This window comes from Molossus molossus, unplaced genomic scaffold, assembly GCF_014108415.1.
Source record: "Molossus molossus isolate mMolMol1 unplaced genomic scaffold, mMolMol1.p scaffold_m16_p_8, whole genome shotgun sequence".
Lineage (NCBI taxonomy): Eukaryota > Metazoa > Chordata > Mammalia > Chiroptera > Molossidae > Molossus > Molossus molossus.
Genome location: NW_023425402.1, coordinates 104,442,159 through 104,457,899, shown reverse-complemented (window position 1 = coordinate 104,457,899; position 15,741 = coordinate 104,442,159). Strand labels below are relative to the sequence as shown.

Below are 15,741 nucleotides of genomic sequence, written 5' to 3'. Positions count from 1 at the left end.
TTGGAATGACTTCCATGAGGGTGAAAGTCCACTGGGTGACAGAATGTGACATTGCCATTTATAGATCGAAATGGTCAGACAATTGAATCAATACAAAATTTTCTTAACTATTCTTCAGTAATTGAACGTGTTGATTGTTTACAGGTTATAGCCTCAGAATAAATCTGCTGTATTTTATGCATTTATTTAAAAATCTGTTTTCTTAGTATGTATTCCCAGATGAGGGGTTGCTGCCTAAGTGTTTCTTCTTCCCTCGATTCCCCTCCAGTGACATCTGGCTCCGGCGCCCCCTATTTGGGAAGATGGCCAGTGTCCCCTAGGCTCTCCATGACACACTGTGCATATTTTGAAGCACTAACTGTCCCACATCTTTTGAAATTTTTAGTCTACCAGTTTGCTTTCAATGGCCTCTGAGCTCCTAAACTGACAGTTAATATTAAAAATAGTTACTTCCAGTCCAAAAGAAAAATAAATGCAATTAACCAGCCCACAGCTGCTACCATGAGCTCCTGCTGGTTACGTATCTCGCGTTATATAAAACAGATGTGTGCCTTCAGTTACCTACAAAGTGGCAATCGTAAATTAAGATCTATTTCCCACCTAACTTGGGCAATATAAAGCAAAATGCCTCTGAGGCCTTACACTGGCCGCTCCTGCATGGTCTGGAGGAGGCCTCGGCCCCTGACCCAGTGGAGAAGAAGGACACTGCAGGAGGGGAAGGAGGCTCCCTAGCACAACATGCCAAGAACTGCTGTTTGTAGAAACAGAAACAGCAGGTTAGAGAAAAGCTACCCCTCAACATCAGTTGTTTTTCGTTCTTGCATAAAAATACTCAAGTTAAAATGTAAAAGAGCTACCTGCTGACAAATTCTCCTAGCCAAGCCCCAGGCCCAGACTTGAGAATTCCTTACACACACTGCTTTTTGTGGTTTATACTAAAAAAGCCCAACACAACTGCCCTCCCCGCAGGAAGCAGAGGGAGCCCCTCTGGTCAGAAAGGCTTATGTTCGGGTGTGGTGTGGTTCTGCGGCTAACAGACCTGGAAGCGGGGTGCAGCCCAGCCTCTGAGCACAGAGAAGGCTCCATGGCCTCGGGCAGGTCAGAGCAGCAAGCTGGGTCAAACCCTCCGGCCCCTCCCCTGTTACGGCAAAGCGCTTAGGCCTCCGTTCTACTGGCCAGGGCCCTGTGCGTCTGTCACCCCTTCCCTGCCGAGCTTCACTTATCAACTGCAGATCGGTTATCCTTCTATTACCAAAACCAATACCCTGCAAATTACTTGTTTCAGCATCTCTTATTTTCAATTTTGTCTAGTTCCTATTGTTTATAGTACTCCTTCATTAACTTTTTTTTTGGAATTGACAGTCCCATAAAATGGGTTAAAATTCATTTTCCCCATATTTTAAATGGAAATCTTCAGAATATTACATGAAAAAGTTTTCAGGGTGTATGCTTAGTTACTGATGTGTTTTTAAAAACTAAATCATTTTTTAAAATAACGCATTGCCACTAAGCAAATATCTCAGCTATAATGAATTCAAAATTATCCATTTATCAACAGAACTGAACATCTCAATTTAGAAACACTTCGTACACAAACATTTGAGTTATTTAAAAGCAAACTATAGTTCTTTATAAATATTAATTTATTCAAAATTTCCATTTATTTAGCCTGCTTTTACCTGGAAGAAATCCAAACTGGTGAGGTGTTACCGAATATTCATTTACAGAACAAACATGCAAGATTTTTCTCAAAGAGGGAGAAACACACCTTCCCATTCCCTACTATTTCTCATCTTGTTCAAGTTCAAGCATTATCCTGTTTTCAAAATGGCTATAAATGTCACAAAAATATTCTGGGGACAAAATGAGAGAGTATCACATCTTAAAGACACAATCCAGGTCAGAAAGCAAACACTTCACGGAGCCACTATCACTTGTCCTAAATCATGACTTTTGAGTAAGGTCTTTACATATTTGTCTCAATTTAATCCAACAAGAACAGATGTCTCCATATTGAAAAGGCCAGTGACTAAAATGACATTTAAGGACATGGCAAATCCTAGGTAAGAAATGTGTGTTCTGTTGAAAACTCCTCCAAGATATGGGAATGTGTCTGCACCTTCCATTCTGAAACTGTCAGGAATTAAGGGTACCTGTAGACACTCTCCCTGACAAGGCACCACCCTGCAGAGACCCTGCCGAGAACCCCCCGCCCCCCTCTTGGAGGAGTTTCCAATATGACACACAGTTTGGGTTAAGAATGCAGTAAAAAGCAAAATCCAATTTAAAAACATTTCACCTAGGTTTTTCCAATAGTTTTCAAATGTTCACAGGAACTGTACTATGAAATCTATACACTTAAAATATCCCTATTAACATATCATCAATATTCATATATGCTCCCAAAGTATATGACATTTTACCCCTGCCCAACCCAAATGCCATTCAAGACTCAAAAAACAAAACACACAGAGTCTTCTTTCTCCGTTAAGGAAGATCACTGTATGTTCTGTGGTCAACACCTAAGCCCAAAGAATGCTTTCCATAACAACATTTTCCAACCATTCTCTTCTGGGCTTCCCATACCCTGCTTGGCACCCTCTGTTCCTGAGAACAGCAGCATCGACCGTCACCCCTCTCACAACGGGCTGACGGACAACGCTCTCATCTAAACCTCAGCATTTCCCTCTAATTGCAAACTCGATGAAACTGCCATGAGCACTAGTCCACAGGACAGTTAGGGTTTTTTAACTAAACGAGGAAGAGCAAATCCTTTTCATGTCGACCTCTTCAAATATGTGCTACTTAAGGAAGAAAGGGTCACAAAGAGGTTCTCAGAAGTCATTAGAACATGACTGATCGTACTCTCTCTTAGGTAAACAGAACCATGGACCTATCTGAAACACAACTGGCGGCAGGCCTCTTTTCTGAAGAAAGAAACAAATTCGTTATTTCTAAACGGAGGAATATTTAACAAGTCTTTAAAACCCTGGAGGAGAAAGCACTATTTGCTTCGAGGAGGAAGAAAAATCTTTGGTTTGTTTACTTCTTTGTACATATTTATAAATATTTTATTAACAACATATCTATCTGTATTATATTTACTGAGATTATCATTACTGTTTCTGTCCACTTATTTTTTAATTAAAAAATATCTATTACTAAGGAAGAATGGTTTCACGCTCCTTTTAGCGTCATTATCCCAAAGTGCCTACTTCTTCTCTTAAAGCTTAAGGTCCAAGGTAAAACTCAACTGCAATTTTATGATAAGAGAAAATGTCTGTAAGAATGAGACCACCTGCAACACAGGAGCACACTCCACCGACCACGTGTGCCGGGCCACAGGCTCTGCTGGTATCAGCGCAGCACCTGGGAAAAGACCCTATAAGCAATTAAGAGAAAATTCTGAAACTGGAGAAAGAATGTACTTATAAGTTTTTACATGAATTCTATTAGGAAAATACCTACTGAATAAAACATAATAAATACTCTAAAAAGATGCTAGTCTAATGGGGACTAGGCAGCTATAAAAATAACTGCAACAAAAGGATAAACAGGGAATGCCACGAGAGATGAAAAGATCACAAACTTCAACAGAAAGTGCACTGAATCATATTCTGGGGGTTATCTTAGAATATACATTGAGACATACTCAGTGTTTATAAAATAAAAGAGTTAAGTTTATAGGCTTTTTTAAGACTTTGCACTGTTTATTTTGTTTAAATTCTGGCTTCATTTCACATCAATATTAGAAATGGAAAAAAGCTATAGAATATGCTCCAATTTTAAGTGATTAATATTCCAAGGAAACAGCATTCTTCAAACTAATTTTGTGGGTTGTTTTTTTTTTTAATTTTTTAATCCTAACCCCAAGATATTTTTCTATTTATCTTTAGATAGAATGGGAGAGAGGGAGGGAGGGAAAGAGGGAGAGGAGGGAGAGGGAGAGGGAGAGAAACATGGATGTGAGAGACACATCAACCGGTTGCCTCCCACACGACCAGGGCCGGGGACAAGCCGTAACCGAGGCAAACATCCTTGACCGGAATCCAACCTATGACTCTTTGATCCACAGGCCGATGATGCTCCAGCCGCTGAGCCAAACCGGCCAGGGCCTAATTTTGTTTTAATCCTCACCTGAGGACATGCTGAGAGAGACTGGCTGCCCTCCAGACGTGCCCCAACAGAGGCTCAAACCCACAACGCAGGTATGTGCCCTTAACGGGAATCAAACCAACAACTCTTCAGTGCACAGGCTGCACAGGACGGCTTTCAACCAACTGAGCCACCCCGGCTAGGCTCAAAGTAATTTTTATATCACATGCTATATGCTAAGATTTATCAATAATGGTAATACAAAGGGTAGGTATATAAGCTAATGTATCTCAGCAGGAGAAAAGCTGTATGATAAAGAGGTATAGAAATAAGTGGCTATTATTAAAGAAGATTTGTTCTGAGATCAAGTCTGAGTGCATTAAGTGAAAAGCAAATATTACTGGTCATGGCCTCAAGGCAACAAGAGGACAAGTATTAATTTATCAGTCATTTGCTTTATGTGGATGATCTGAAGATCTAGTAAGCTGGAAACAACTGCATTAGCTGCTGAAGATCACCAAGAATTTAATGACATGCAAATACAGGGAACTACCAGTTCAAACAATAGTGAGAGGACAACTTACTAAGGCATCAAATTATAGATCTCACATGAGGATGCGGGAAAGGTCCTAACGTGCAATGGAAAGTTAACTGTGTAACAAACATATGCTGAAGAAAATATCACGTGTGCAGAAAATATGACAAAACCTATCTCAATATAAGTAAAAAGGTTAAATAATAACCACTTGAGAAGATTCCTCCTAATAGTCACATATATAATGAATAAGACTTACTAATTACACATTAGAATCACTATACCACATATTTTTCAAATGTATAGATCAGACCACGATTTCCTTAGTTCCAAATTACAAAACCAGAGATTACCAATATGATAGCTAATCTTTTACCTTCAGTAAAATGACAAAATGCATATCACTGACACTTGAAATCTACAAGGCTCCATAGGAGACTCAGATAGATAACAAGTATAGTTTCACAGTACCTTAGCCAACCTGGAGAACTGAAATATTTAATAATAAATGTAACAGTAAAAATATGTGATATTAGAGCCATACTGAATATCAACACATCTTTCCCCTAAACTATAATTACCTTAACTGTGTACAACACATCAATGTAGCATCCACATAAATAAAAACATATTTGTAAACTTCATATAGAAACTTTCTACATAAGCAAAGCCTGTTGGAAAAAAAGTAGCATACTAAAATTTATTGAAATAAAGCCAATTTTCACCTTAACACATGGGGCGGGGGTGGGCACACGGGCTGACCTACAGCTCGTCCCTCCCTCAGTGGCTGGAATGGCACTGCTGTAACTCACCAAGCAGCCTGAAACCTGGGCTCTGACAAAAGATTACTGAAATGTTACTGAGTCAGTCAGCATCTTATTAATCTGTGAGTTACAAAAACAGAAAGAAAACAGCAATTAGGACATTTTTTTTAATAGCTTCATAAGAAAATGTATACTATGAGCAACCTTAAATCCTCTTGGGAAGTAGGCAACATCAAGATTAAGAAAGAAAACAAGCCATCCTATGATATGTATAGAAACAGAACAGGGCAGAACAATTTAAACTACTGATGAGTACATGGACTCACTTTCTAAAATACTGAACGCCCCTCTACCAGTAGTGATCCACCAAAACAGCACCATCCCACTCCATCCCGTCCCTCCCGTGCTGTCGAGTTAGCTGAATGTGCTCCCCACTCTGCTGCAGAGCCGGGAGGAGCAGCACGGCCCTGAGAGATGCCACAGTTCCAGAGATTTGAAGACAGCAGTGCTGCAAACTACTCTTATAGCTACACAAACATCTGTCTCAATATATAACAAAATGTCCTACCTATATATCAGTATATATCACCAGCCAACGACAAACCTACAAAGTGAGGCTTCTCTAAAAACACTTAAATCTGGTGGAAGAAAAGTAGAATTCACTGTCCATCTGATTCCCAGGAGTTGACTTAAATTCCTAAAACCATGAGCCAACTCCTAAATATTCAACAAATGTTCCATTTATCAACAGTGTTCATAGGTGCCCATGCACGCACACATGTGCGTACACACACACACTCTCTCTCTCTCTACATGCTCTCCAAAGCTGTGATTTATCTGCTAAAGAAAAAAGCTTACAGCATAAAACAGAATCCATCACCTTTTTCATTCCTTCAAAATCCAAGTAACTACACAATAAATACTCCACTGTGACTAAAAACATAACCACAATAAATTTCACTCACCACAGAAATAAAAGCTGTAAAATTAGGGTTTCAAAAACATGTGCATCAGATTCAAAGACACTGGACATTCTGTCGCCGTCACTTACCTTCTTCCCTAAGGCTACATGTACGTTGAAAACGGGTATGGTATGCCTGCCAAATGTCATGTATAACATTCACTACGAATGCTGTTCTCACGTGTTCAGAAGCAATATAATAAATCTTAATTAATGTAAACATTGAATATCATGGTTAGCCTGAACCTTAAATAAAATTTCTTAATAGAGATTAAGCAATAACAGTAATTCCTTAAACCAAAACATTTTTAACAAGAAAATATAAAATTTTGCACAGATGTATTCTTTTAGTTTATAAGAAAAACCTCATTTAAATTAGGCTGCCTATTTAAGAAGCAAATTAAGCACAGATGAACAATTTATGGGCATCAACTAGACACCCTATAATATAGCCTCTAATCAATATGTATGTCAGCCACCATCCAGTATTTGCTGGTGGAAATACTTATATGCTGCTTTTTCCCATTTTAAACTAAAATACTTTCTTTTGGGTGAAAAAGACTGAGTGATTTCTCATTATATAAAGTCCTTGAAAAAATTCAAACCACCACAGGATGCTTTTATCCCATCCTTTAAGCCCTTTGCCTCGGGAGAATTCCTTTACATTGAACTCATAAAGACGGGGCGGGAGGGGGGAGGGGGTCACTACCAGAGACACAGAGACTGTACCAAGTCCACTATACTACACACCACCTTTCTGCCACAAAACCCAGCAGCCAAATAAAACCTTCCAAATGGACTCAGAGACACCTACAAATGAAATTAACTTATCCAGGGCTACATAGCTCCTAAGAATGAAGCTCTTAAAAAAAAAAATCACAAATATATCTGAAATCTAGAACATCTCTCCTAAACCTTAACATAAAGTAGAACAAACAAAAACAACAGCTCTTTTTAAAAATCTTTAACTCATTACATTTCCAAATCGGCACATTAAAGTCTTACTGGTAAACTTGATGGTCTTTCTTGTTGTATCAAGTTCAAGTCTTCGTGGTTAGGTTTCCCAGGAGCCAGAGGAGGTTGAGACCTAGTTCCATAGCCTTCCTGAGACATGTCCTAAACAAACACAAACATAAAGCACTTCATAAATATCTCAATGAGTTATAAGCTTCTTCAATAACCAAATGAAACAAAGGTTTACCACAAACTATCAACTCATGTTATGTTTAAGCAGACATAAAATGTTATAGCTATCATTTTTTAATACTTTATCAAAAGTAAAAGCAAATGACAAGAAAGGCAGTGAATCATCAAAAGCACAAACATGTATAATTAAGAACTAAATTTATGCCCTGGCCGGTTTGGCTCAGCGGTTAGAGCGTCGGCCTGCTGCGGTGTAGAGAGACCCGGGTTCGGTTCCCGCTAAGGGCATGTGCCTCGGTTGCAGTTTGTCCCCAGCCCTGGTTGGTCGTGCGGGTGGCAGCCACTCGATGTGTCCCTTTCACGTCGATGTTTCTCTCTCTCTTCCTCTCTCTCCCTCCCACTCTATCTGTACAAAAAATGTCCTTGGATGAGGATAAAAAAAAAGGACTAACTTTATTATGAGACCATGTGAACTAAAGACTGAGTTTGGCAGGAAGATGACTTGTCAGGAAAAGATGGAGGAGGGCAGCTGTAACCAGGCTTCCTGCAAACCAAAAGCTCGTGTTACTGTTAATTCTGATTTTAGTTGTAATGCTTGATTCTAATTTTGATTGAACTACCTTTAATATTACCTTGAAAAATGTTAAAATAATTAATGAAAACTTTATTATTAACTGACTTCTAATATGCCCTCTCAATAACCCACAAAACAACATAAGTATTAAGTTCAGAGTATCCTGGGGTTTCTACAAAAGCAATAAACTCTACACATACAATTCCTTATGTTCACGTGGTATAGTTTCCAGAGAACCACAATAAAGAGTGAAACAGCAGTGGGGAGCAAAACACACCCAAAAAACCTGCTAGGGCACCAGAAACGTATCATTAACATGGCCTTCCTAGCATCCTGTGGAAACTGCTCCAGGATGGGTTCCGCACGGTTTCGGCATTGTGCTGAGATGACATTATATAAACCAAACGTCACAGCACACCGGACTTACTGCAGGCCAGGTCTCTTGCTGTTTAACTGCATGCTCAGCTACTGAGCACTCCCCCACTGACCCTGAAGCCAAACAGCAGGGCAGAACTCGAAACACTTATTACAGCAGGTCTTAATTGGCACTCAAAGCGGAAGAACCAGTTTCTGATTGAAGAGGGGGAATGGAAAAAACTTTACTTAAAAATCAAGTTCTCTCCCTGCCCCTATTAGTTTAAATGTTTCAGAAATAAAGAAATATGATATACACGGTCTACTTCTCCTGATAAATTCTCAAAATCATATTTCAAAACTTAATTTTTCTTTGAAAAAATTAACGTGTATTAGGTGAAACCCTATAAAAAGCTTCTGCGGCCCCACCCCTTTCTCACACAGTATGCACTTAGAATTACATGACTTCTTAAGCCAAGAAACTTTGGACCAATAGCTGGTACTACAAAGTACACAAGCTGCACAGACTAGATTTAACCAGCCAAGTGTGGTGCAACCCGCCTTTAAACAGACTCTGAAGAGCACGCCAAGGAGCCAGCATTTCCCAAGCAACCCTTCCTCCCTTTACATAAATAAATACGCACACACAAGTAATCAAGATACCAAATCTCTAACAGTAATGCATAATGCCAAGTGAGTAGTGTACTTTTGTAAGAGAACTAAATCCAAGTTGTCCAGGCTCTTAACCTACAAGAGTCAGGTGAGCACATGCTATCCAAGGATTGCAATCCAAGGGGTTGCTCTTCAACCCAGTTAGGCTGCAGGTGACAAAAGCCAATGCTGTAAGGCCATCACTACTCTCACCCCAACACCAAGTTTCTTCCAGATCCTGGACTTCCACTTGTCCCACGGGCTTCCTGCTGAGGCCCTGCAGAGGCCTTTAGATTAACAGCACGGATTTCAAATCAAGTAGAGCACAAGGCCTCCATTCAGGGGCCTTCACCAGGTTACAAAAAACCCTGCAAATGTGCAGGGTGAAGGCATCACAATAGGCAAACAAATGAGCAGGCGTTTGTTCCTCAAACACACACACTTTCACAGGCGGTGCTCAAACACGATTTTAGGAAACTTCAGTTAAGAAACAGGAACCGGCTCACATGCCCTATGCTTGTTCTCAGCCTTTTACATTTCTTTTTGTTTTCTCTCTGTAGCTAAGTGAATGGATTTTTTTTTAAGTTGAAAAAGACCATTACAACTATAGTGAATACACATTTCAATTAAATACCGTCCACTGTAAAACAAGCAACATGAACTAACAGACTGTGAGCTATCAGAAAATTTTACTAAGACTTTACATTTGCTTTTTAAGGCTTTAGAAGTTCAAGCTAAGTAGATTTTACCAAGTCTCCTTCCTAACCACAGGGGCTTCCCATTATTAAATACAGTTGAAAACAAAATATGGTAAGAATCACTGAGAAAATGGGGCTTGTTCCACCTCAATTTATGTTTGAACACAAGTCTAAATTTAACTAAGGGAACACTCAGAAAAGGAGGCGAGGTTTAACGGCAGACCATCATCATCTACCAGTAACCTACACGGGACTACCATCCATGCTTGCAGCCTTCATGAAGATACACGTCATATCTCCTGACAAACCTGAGCCGTTGCCCCGTCAGGGCTACTTCTGCTTTCTGGTATGTACTTCTTTTCACTTCAAGCAGAGTCGAGTAGGAATAAGTAACTTAATAATAGACAGTAAGAGGGCAATGTCAGCATCAGCAAATGAAGACTGTTCAGCATCACAGTTCATAAGCACAGCCTTGAATTTCTCAAACACCGCTGCATCTTTGCTTACCACACATTCAAAGTGGAGCACACCACATGTGCACTGGTCTGCACACACACGTCATTGCTGCACCCACCTGCCATACATCTACAAAGCCGTGACTCTTAACAGAATATCAGACTGTGGTATATACCCCCCTTTTCCAAAGTTCACTTTGTGCCATTTTGCTTTTAGGAAAGACTTACATCAGTCCCTGTTTTTGCTAACAGAAAAAGTCTGAAGAGGATTCTCCCTTTTACGAAAACCCTGGAAATGGCGTTCAGTGTGTTCTGCTTGAGCCCCGAGAGAGGCAGCAGCGCCCGCAGGCTCCTGCCGGGGCCACAATGGGCATCTCGGGCTGGTCCGCCACAGCGCCAGCTGAGCTGGGCACCTGTGCTTCCTCTTGATCTGTGCTGTGCATCCCTTAGCACGATGCGTCCAAACGCAATTACCTCTTCACTTCCAGGGGTGGGGAACCTTTTTCTGCCAAGGGCCATGTGGATAGTTATAACATTGTTCGAGGGCCATACAAAGTTATCAGCTTAAAAATTAGCTGCTATACTTGGTCGGGCTCATTTGGTGAGGCGTGTGAAGTCAGCTGGCACTATTTCGAGGGCCTTATTCAGCCTGCGGGCCGGACAGTCCCACCCTGCGCGCCAGTTCAGCTTAGGGACGGTTCCAGATAACGGAGAACCTGCGCTGCATGCAAATACCCACACGGGGGATAATGTGGTTCACCCGCTCAAGGTGCTTTATCGGCATGGTTTCTTCTCACCCACAGACTTCACAGCTGATGCGTTCTGGTTTCACCTTCTTTAGCTGAGACAAATGTGAAAGGGAGACTGACTCACAACCAAAGTGTGAAAAGAGCTGGGGCAGGGCGTGTACACACTTGTTTCAGAAGTTTACAGGGTGTTTCTCCTGACTGTCCTGGACATGTGCTGGCTGCCCAGTGTGGCCCACCCCTTCGCTGGTACTTAACGTGGCTCAGCATGAAGCAGGACCAGGAAAAAGCTCTAGTGTCCACTTGAGGAAAAGAGCCAAACTGTCCCGTGGGTCTAGTGCCAAGGCCAAGCGCATAAGTGTCTGTTTTTTTCTTTCTTTCCTTCTTTGTTATCCTCACTATAGGACATTTTTCCATTTTTTGTTCAGATAGAGTGGGAGGGAGAGAGAGAGAGAGAAACATTGACGTGAAAGGGACACATAGAGTGGCTGCCACCCGTACAGCCCAACCAGGGCCGGGGACAAACCGAGGTACATGCCCTTAGCGGGAACCGAACCTGGGTCTCTCTGGACCACTGACCGTCGTTCTAACCGCTGAGCCAAATCGGCCAGGGCTATTTTCTTTTAATATAAAGAAATTAATTCAGTCTGGCTGATGTAGCTCAGTGGTTGAGCGTCGACCCATACACCAAGAGGTCGCTGGTTCGATTCCCAGTCAGGGCACATGCCCAGGTGGTGGGCCCGATCCCCAGTGTGGGGCATGCAGGAGGTAGTCGATCGATGTTCTTTCACATCGATGTTTCTATCTCTCCGTTTCCCTTCCTCTCTCTCTAAAATCAATAAAGGGAAAAAAAAATTTTTTTTTAAAGAAACTAATTCAGTACTAATGGCAACACTAGACTTTGGGGGGGAAATGTAGAATAACATGTCAAGGGCACTTTTATTTTATTTTATTTATTTATTTTTTTTTTTATCCTCACCTGAGGACATTTTTCCATTTTCTGTTCAGATAGAATGGGAGGGGGAGAGAGAAACATCGACGTGAAAGGGACACATCAAGTGGCTGCCAACCGCTCGACCAACCAGGGCCAGGGAAAAATTGCAACCAAGGTACGTGCCCTTAGCGGGAACCAAACCCGGGTCTCTCTGGACTGCAGGCCGACGCTCTAACCGCTGAGCCAAACTGGCCAGGGCTCAAGGGCACTTTTAAAAAAATTAAAAAGAAAAAATATTCCCATGGTATGAGTTCAAAGGATACAATGAGATAAACAATGAAAAGAAAGACTGCCTCTTCCTTCCCAGGATCACCTCCACAACAAGTACAAACATGAACTCAAATGCTCTTTCCTTTAAACATGGTCAGGATACATGTTCTGTATACAGAGTATTTTGGCCACTTACTATATTACAGTGCTCATTCTCTATCTGCACCTAAATATCTACGTTCTTCTTTTAACACACTACGCAGCACTGCGTTATTTGTCAGTGCTGTGACCTACTTGTAGGGCCTTTCCCTACTCTGCACAGCATTGCAATAAACACTCCTATGCACCTGCATGGGAAATGCAGGGTGTTCGTGTGAAAAGTAATACAATAATTAATAACACAATAAATTCTGTTTCGCGTACTCACAACTGTAAACCTACATTTGCCCCACCCTGTATTTCTGTTGCACAAAACCCCCACAGGTGGAATTTCTGCCAAAGGGTTGGCACTTTAAAATTTTGATAGCAACTGGCAAAGTGCTCTTAAAGGAGTGTCAATTTACACTCACAGCCCATCATTCTGGAACAGAACCAAGCTTTACTAAGGATGTTCACCTGAGCATCGCATGATGCCTAACCACATTATGACATGCAGCAAACCCAGAGCAGGGAAGAGAGAGGATTGATAGATAGTAACCAAAAAACAGAAACAAAAGAACCGAGGAACTTAGACGATCTTAGACAAACGAGGTCCTAAAAGGTGGGGGGGGGGGGGGAGTAGGGGGGGATGGACCAGGAGCTGGTGAACACTAGCTGTCATCTTTCCAGTCCTGCAGAGAGCTTCAGGTCTATATGAAAGAGACCGGAGCCACATGGCTTCTGGATCGAGAAACATGATGATTCCGGTGTGATTTAAGGAAGGTTTTTCCAATACCTATATGAAGTACAGATGTGCTAGCAAGAAAATGGAGATGGCCAATTATTAGGCTGCAACGATCCGCAGAGGGGAGGGTCTGGGTCGCCCTGTAACACCTGCAATATCCAGCTCCGCGCTCCTTTTCTGTCCCTTCTTTGCAAACTCCTCTCATCAATCCTGCCTTCTCAGATTACATTCACTCAAGGCTACTCTGCTGGCTCCTCCTTCTGTCTGAAGCTAGTGCCCCTCAGCTCCCCCGCCAGGACTCCATGCTGCTCGCCAGGCGGGCTGATTTCCAGAGCTCTAAGTCAAGTCCCGTGTACTTTAACCACACTTGAACATCTCTAACTGCAGGTCGAGTCCCAAGAACTCATCATGTCAAGAAATGACTCTCCTAACTGTCCCCCTTCAAGCTGACCTCTTTCACCATCCACACCCCACAGACGTTTCACCAAACCCCAAATCACTGTCAAGTCATCCCCTTCCTCTTTCGATCCAGCACCTTCACGAGGCCGCTCTGCACCACATCCTCTCGCCCACGTGTCAGCACAGCAGACATGCTAAGACAGGAATGGCGTGGGCACCACCGCGCGGACAAGGCTGCCTCCTCGGTGCCCACGGAATGAAGGAGCTCATGCCTCCCCTGGCCTTCCCCGGGGCCCACTGCAAGTCCCTGGCTTCACCCACTCGACTGCTCAGGGGCCGCGTATCTCTATGTACAGCTCTCTCGGTCTCAGTCTGGGTCCCAAGTGATGTCCTTCCCTCTGCATCCGCAAAGCATCGTGCTGTCCTCGAGAGCCTGCTGGAAATTAACTCCATCACACAAAACAACTACCTCGCCGACTTCAGATCAACCCCTCTGAAAGAATTTCCAGTGCTGTGTTTTAACTATGTGTGTGTACTTCCTGAAGGAGATCCTTCCCACCTCTCGGGTTCCGGGTGCAAGCACCCAGCAGAGCCTGGGGAGCGCCTGGCTTCTCGGAGCTCACACTTGGAATCTCACAGTAATACAAAGTAAATGCACGAGGACAAACACATACAAGTGAACAAAACTTGGGCTCATGTCCAAGAGTATCTATCCTGCTAACAGCTACACTGCCTGGTAGCAATGTGCTACAAAACACACTTTGCTGTTTGTCACTGGCAGTCTCACGGCAAAAAGATGACTGCGAAACTGGCAATTAAGAGGAAAAAGACTATGGCGAGCATCAGAGGTGCCATAAAAGAGAGAAAAAAATCAAGACATGCTACATCCTCTTGAACAAGCCAGCAATGGGAAGTTTTGGGCCAAAACAATTGATAATAAATGTGATAAAGCCTGTATGTCTAACTACCAACTTACAGGGAATACAAGGGACTGAAGAATACCTTAAACCACAGCGGATCAGTCAGCAATTCCCAAACTGTGGGGACCTCTACCAGACAAGTGACCTACTTTCTCTAGCAAATAAGTTGCAACAGGAAGATGAAAAGGAGGGAGGAAGAAAGGGGGAGACAAAAACAAAAGAAAATCATAGTGACGAGAAGTTATAAACCAATTGTAAGACTGGACATTTTTTGGATCTTGATTCAAATTATCCCACAATGTAAATTAAATACAAACACTGACTCCATTTCAGACTACTGGAGGAAACTGAACACTGGATAATGGCATGAAAAATTTATATTTTAAATGGGATAACTGTATTATGTTTCTTTTCTAAAAACTCTTCATCTTTCAGCGATATACTAAAATATTTACAGATCAATTGCTACACTGCCTGGGATTTACCTCAATACAGTATCAGGGTGGAGGTAGCGGGTGAGGGAAGAGAGCGCAGACGCAAGCCCGGCCACACGACTGTGGGAAGCCCAGTGGTGGGAGCACGGGGAGCCCGTCGGTTTCCGTTGCTGTTGAACAATTCTCACTTAAACGGAACGAAGTGAACCCAGAAGCAGGGCTGAGGCTGTGGTGCTGGCTCCAGGTTTCCCCAGAAAGACTACAAGAACTTCAACATCAGGCCCATTGTCCCCCAGCTCCTCTCTCCCAAGAAACCCACTAACCACAGATCATTTAACCTTGCAGTTTCTTATCCCCCTTCCATTTCATCTTTAACATGTTTGCTGTACTATTTAATCCTTACACTTGGCTGTCTGTAAAAAAATCCCTCCATAATCTTAACTAAATTAACCTTGCCCGTTGCATTTCTCCCTAGACCCCCGAGGTAAAGCCTGCCCTTGTTGTTGACTCGCGATCCGTTCTCAGCCTCATCTCCTGATCACGCTGTCGTGATCGCAGCACCAGCTGCCATCCTTGCCTAAATCCGACTCCTTCCCTTCCTTCTCTTGTTCCAGCCTCTTAAAGGCCCAGCTCCCTATTTCACAGACTCCAAGAAGTCTTTTCCAGACACAGATCGCTCCAAAGACCTTGAACCTTGGAGTCAAACAAGCACAAGCTCAAATTCTGACTTCAAGACTACTCACTAGCTGTGCGACCCTGAACAAAGGTTTCCAAGCTCAGTTTCCTTCTCTGGAAGCCACACCAGACTGAGCTGAGCTAGGAAGGCCCAGGGTACATCCAAAGGTCCCTTTTGCTCCCTGAGAATGTGCTCCTGGGGCACACGGTGCTCAAAGAATAGGGTTCTCTATCTATTACTATTAGTTTC

The 15,741-nt window shown here is 42.5% G+C and overlaps 1 protein-coding gene across 7 annotated transcripts in view; it reads right to left on the bottom strand.

Moving 5' to 3' along the window:
- Positions 1 to 15,741, bottom strand: part of ARID1B (AT-rich interaction domain 1B) — a 413,931-nt gene that overhangs the window by 249,388 nt on the left and 148,802 nt on the right. For all 7 annotated transcript variants that reach the window (XM_036249054.1, XM_036249055.1, XM_036249058.1 and 4 more), the window contains exon 4: positions 7,361 to 7,471. In XM_036249054.1, the coding sequence (XP_036104947.1) occupies positions 7,361 to 7,471 (111 nt within the window). The remainder of the gene's footprint in view (positions 1 to 7,360; positions 7,472 to 15,741) is intronic.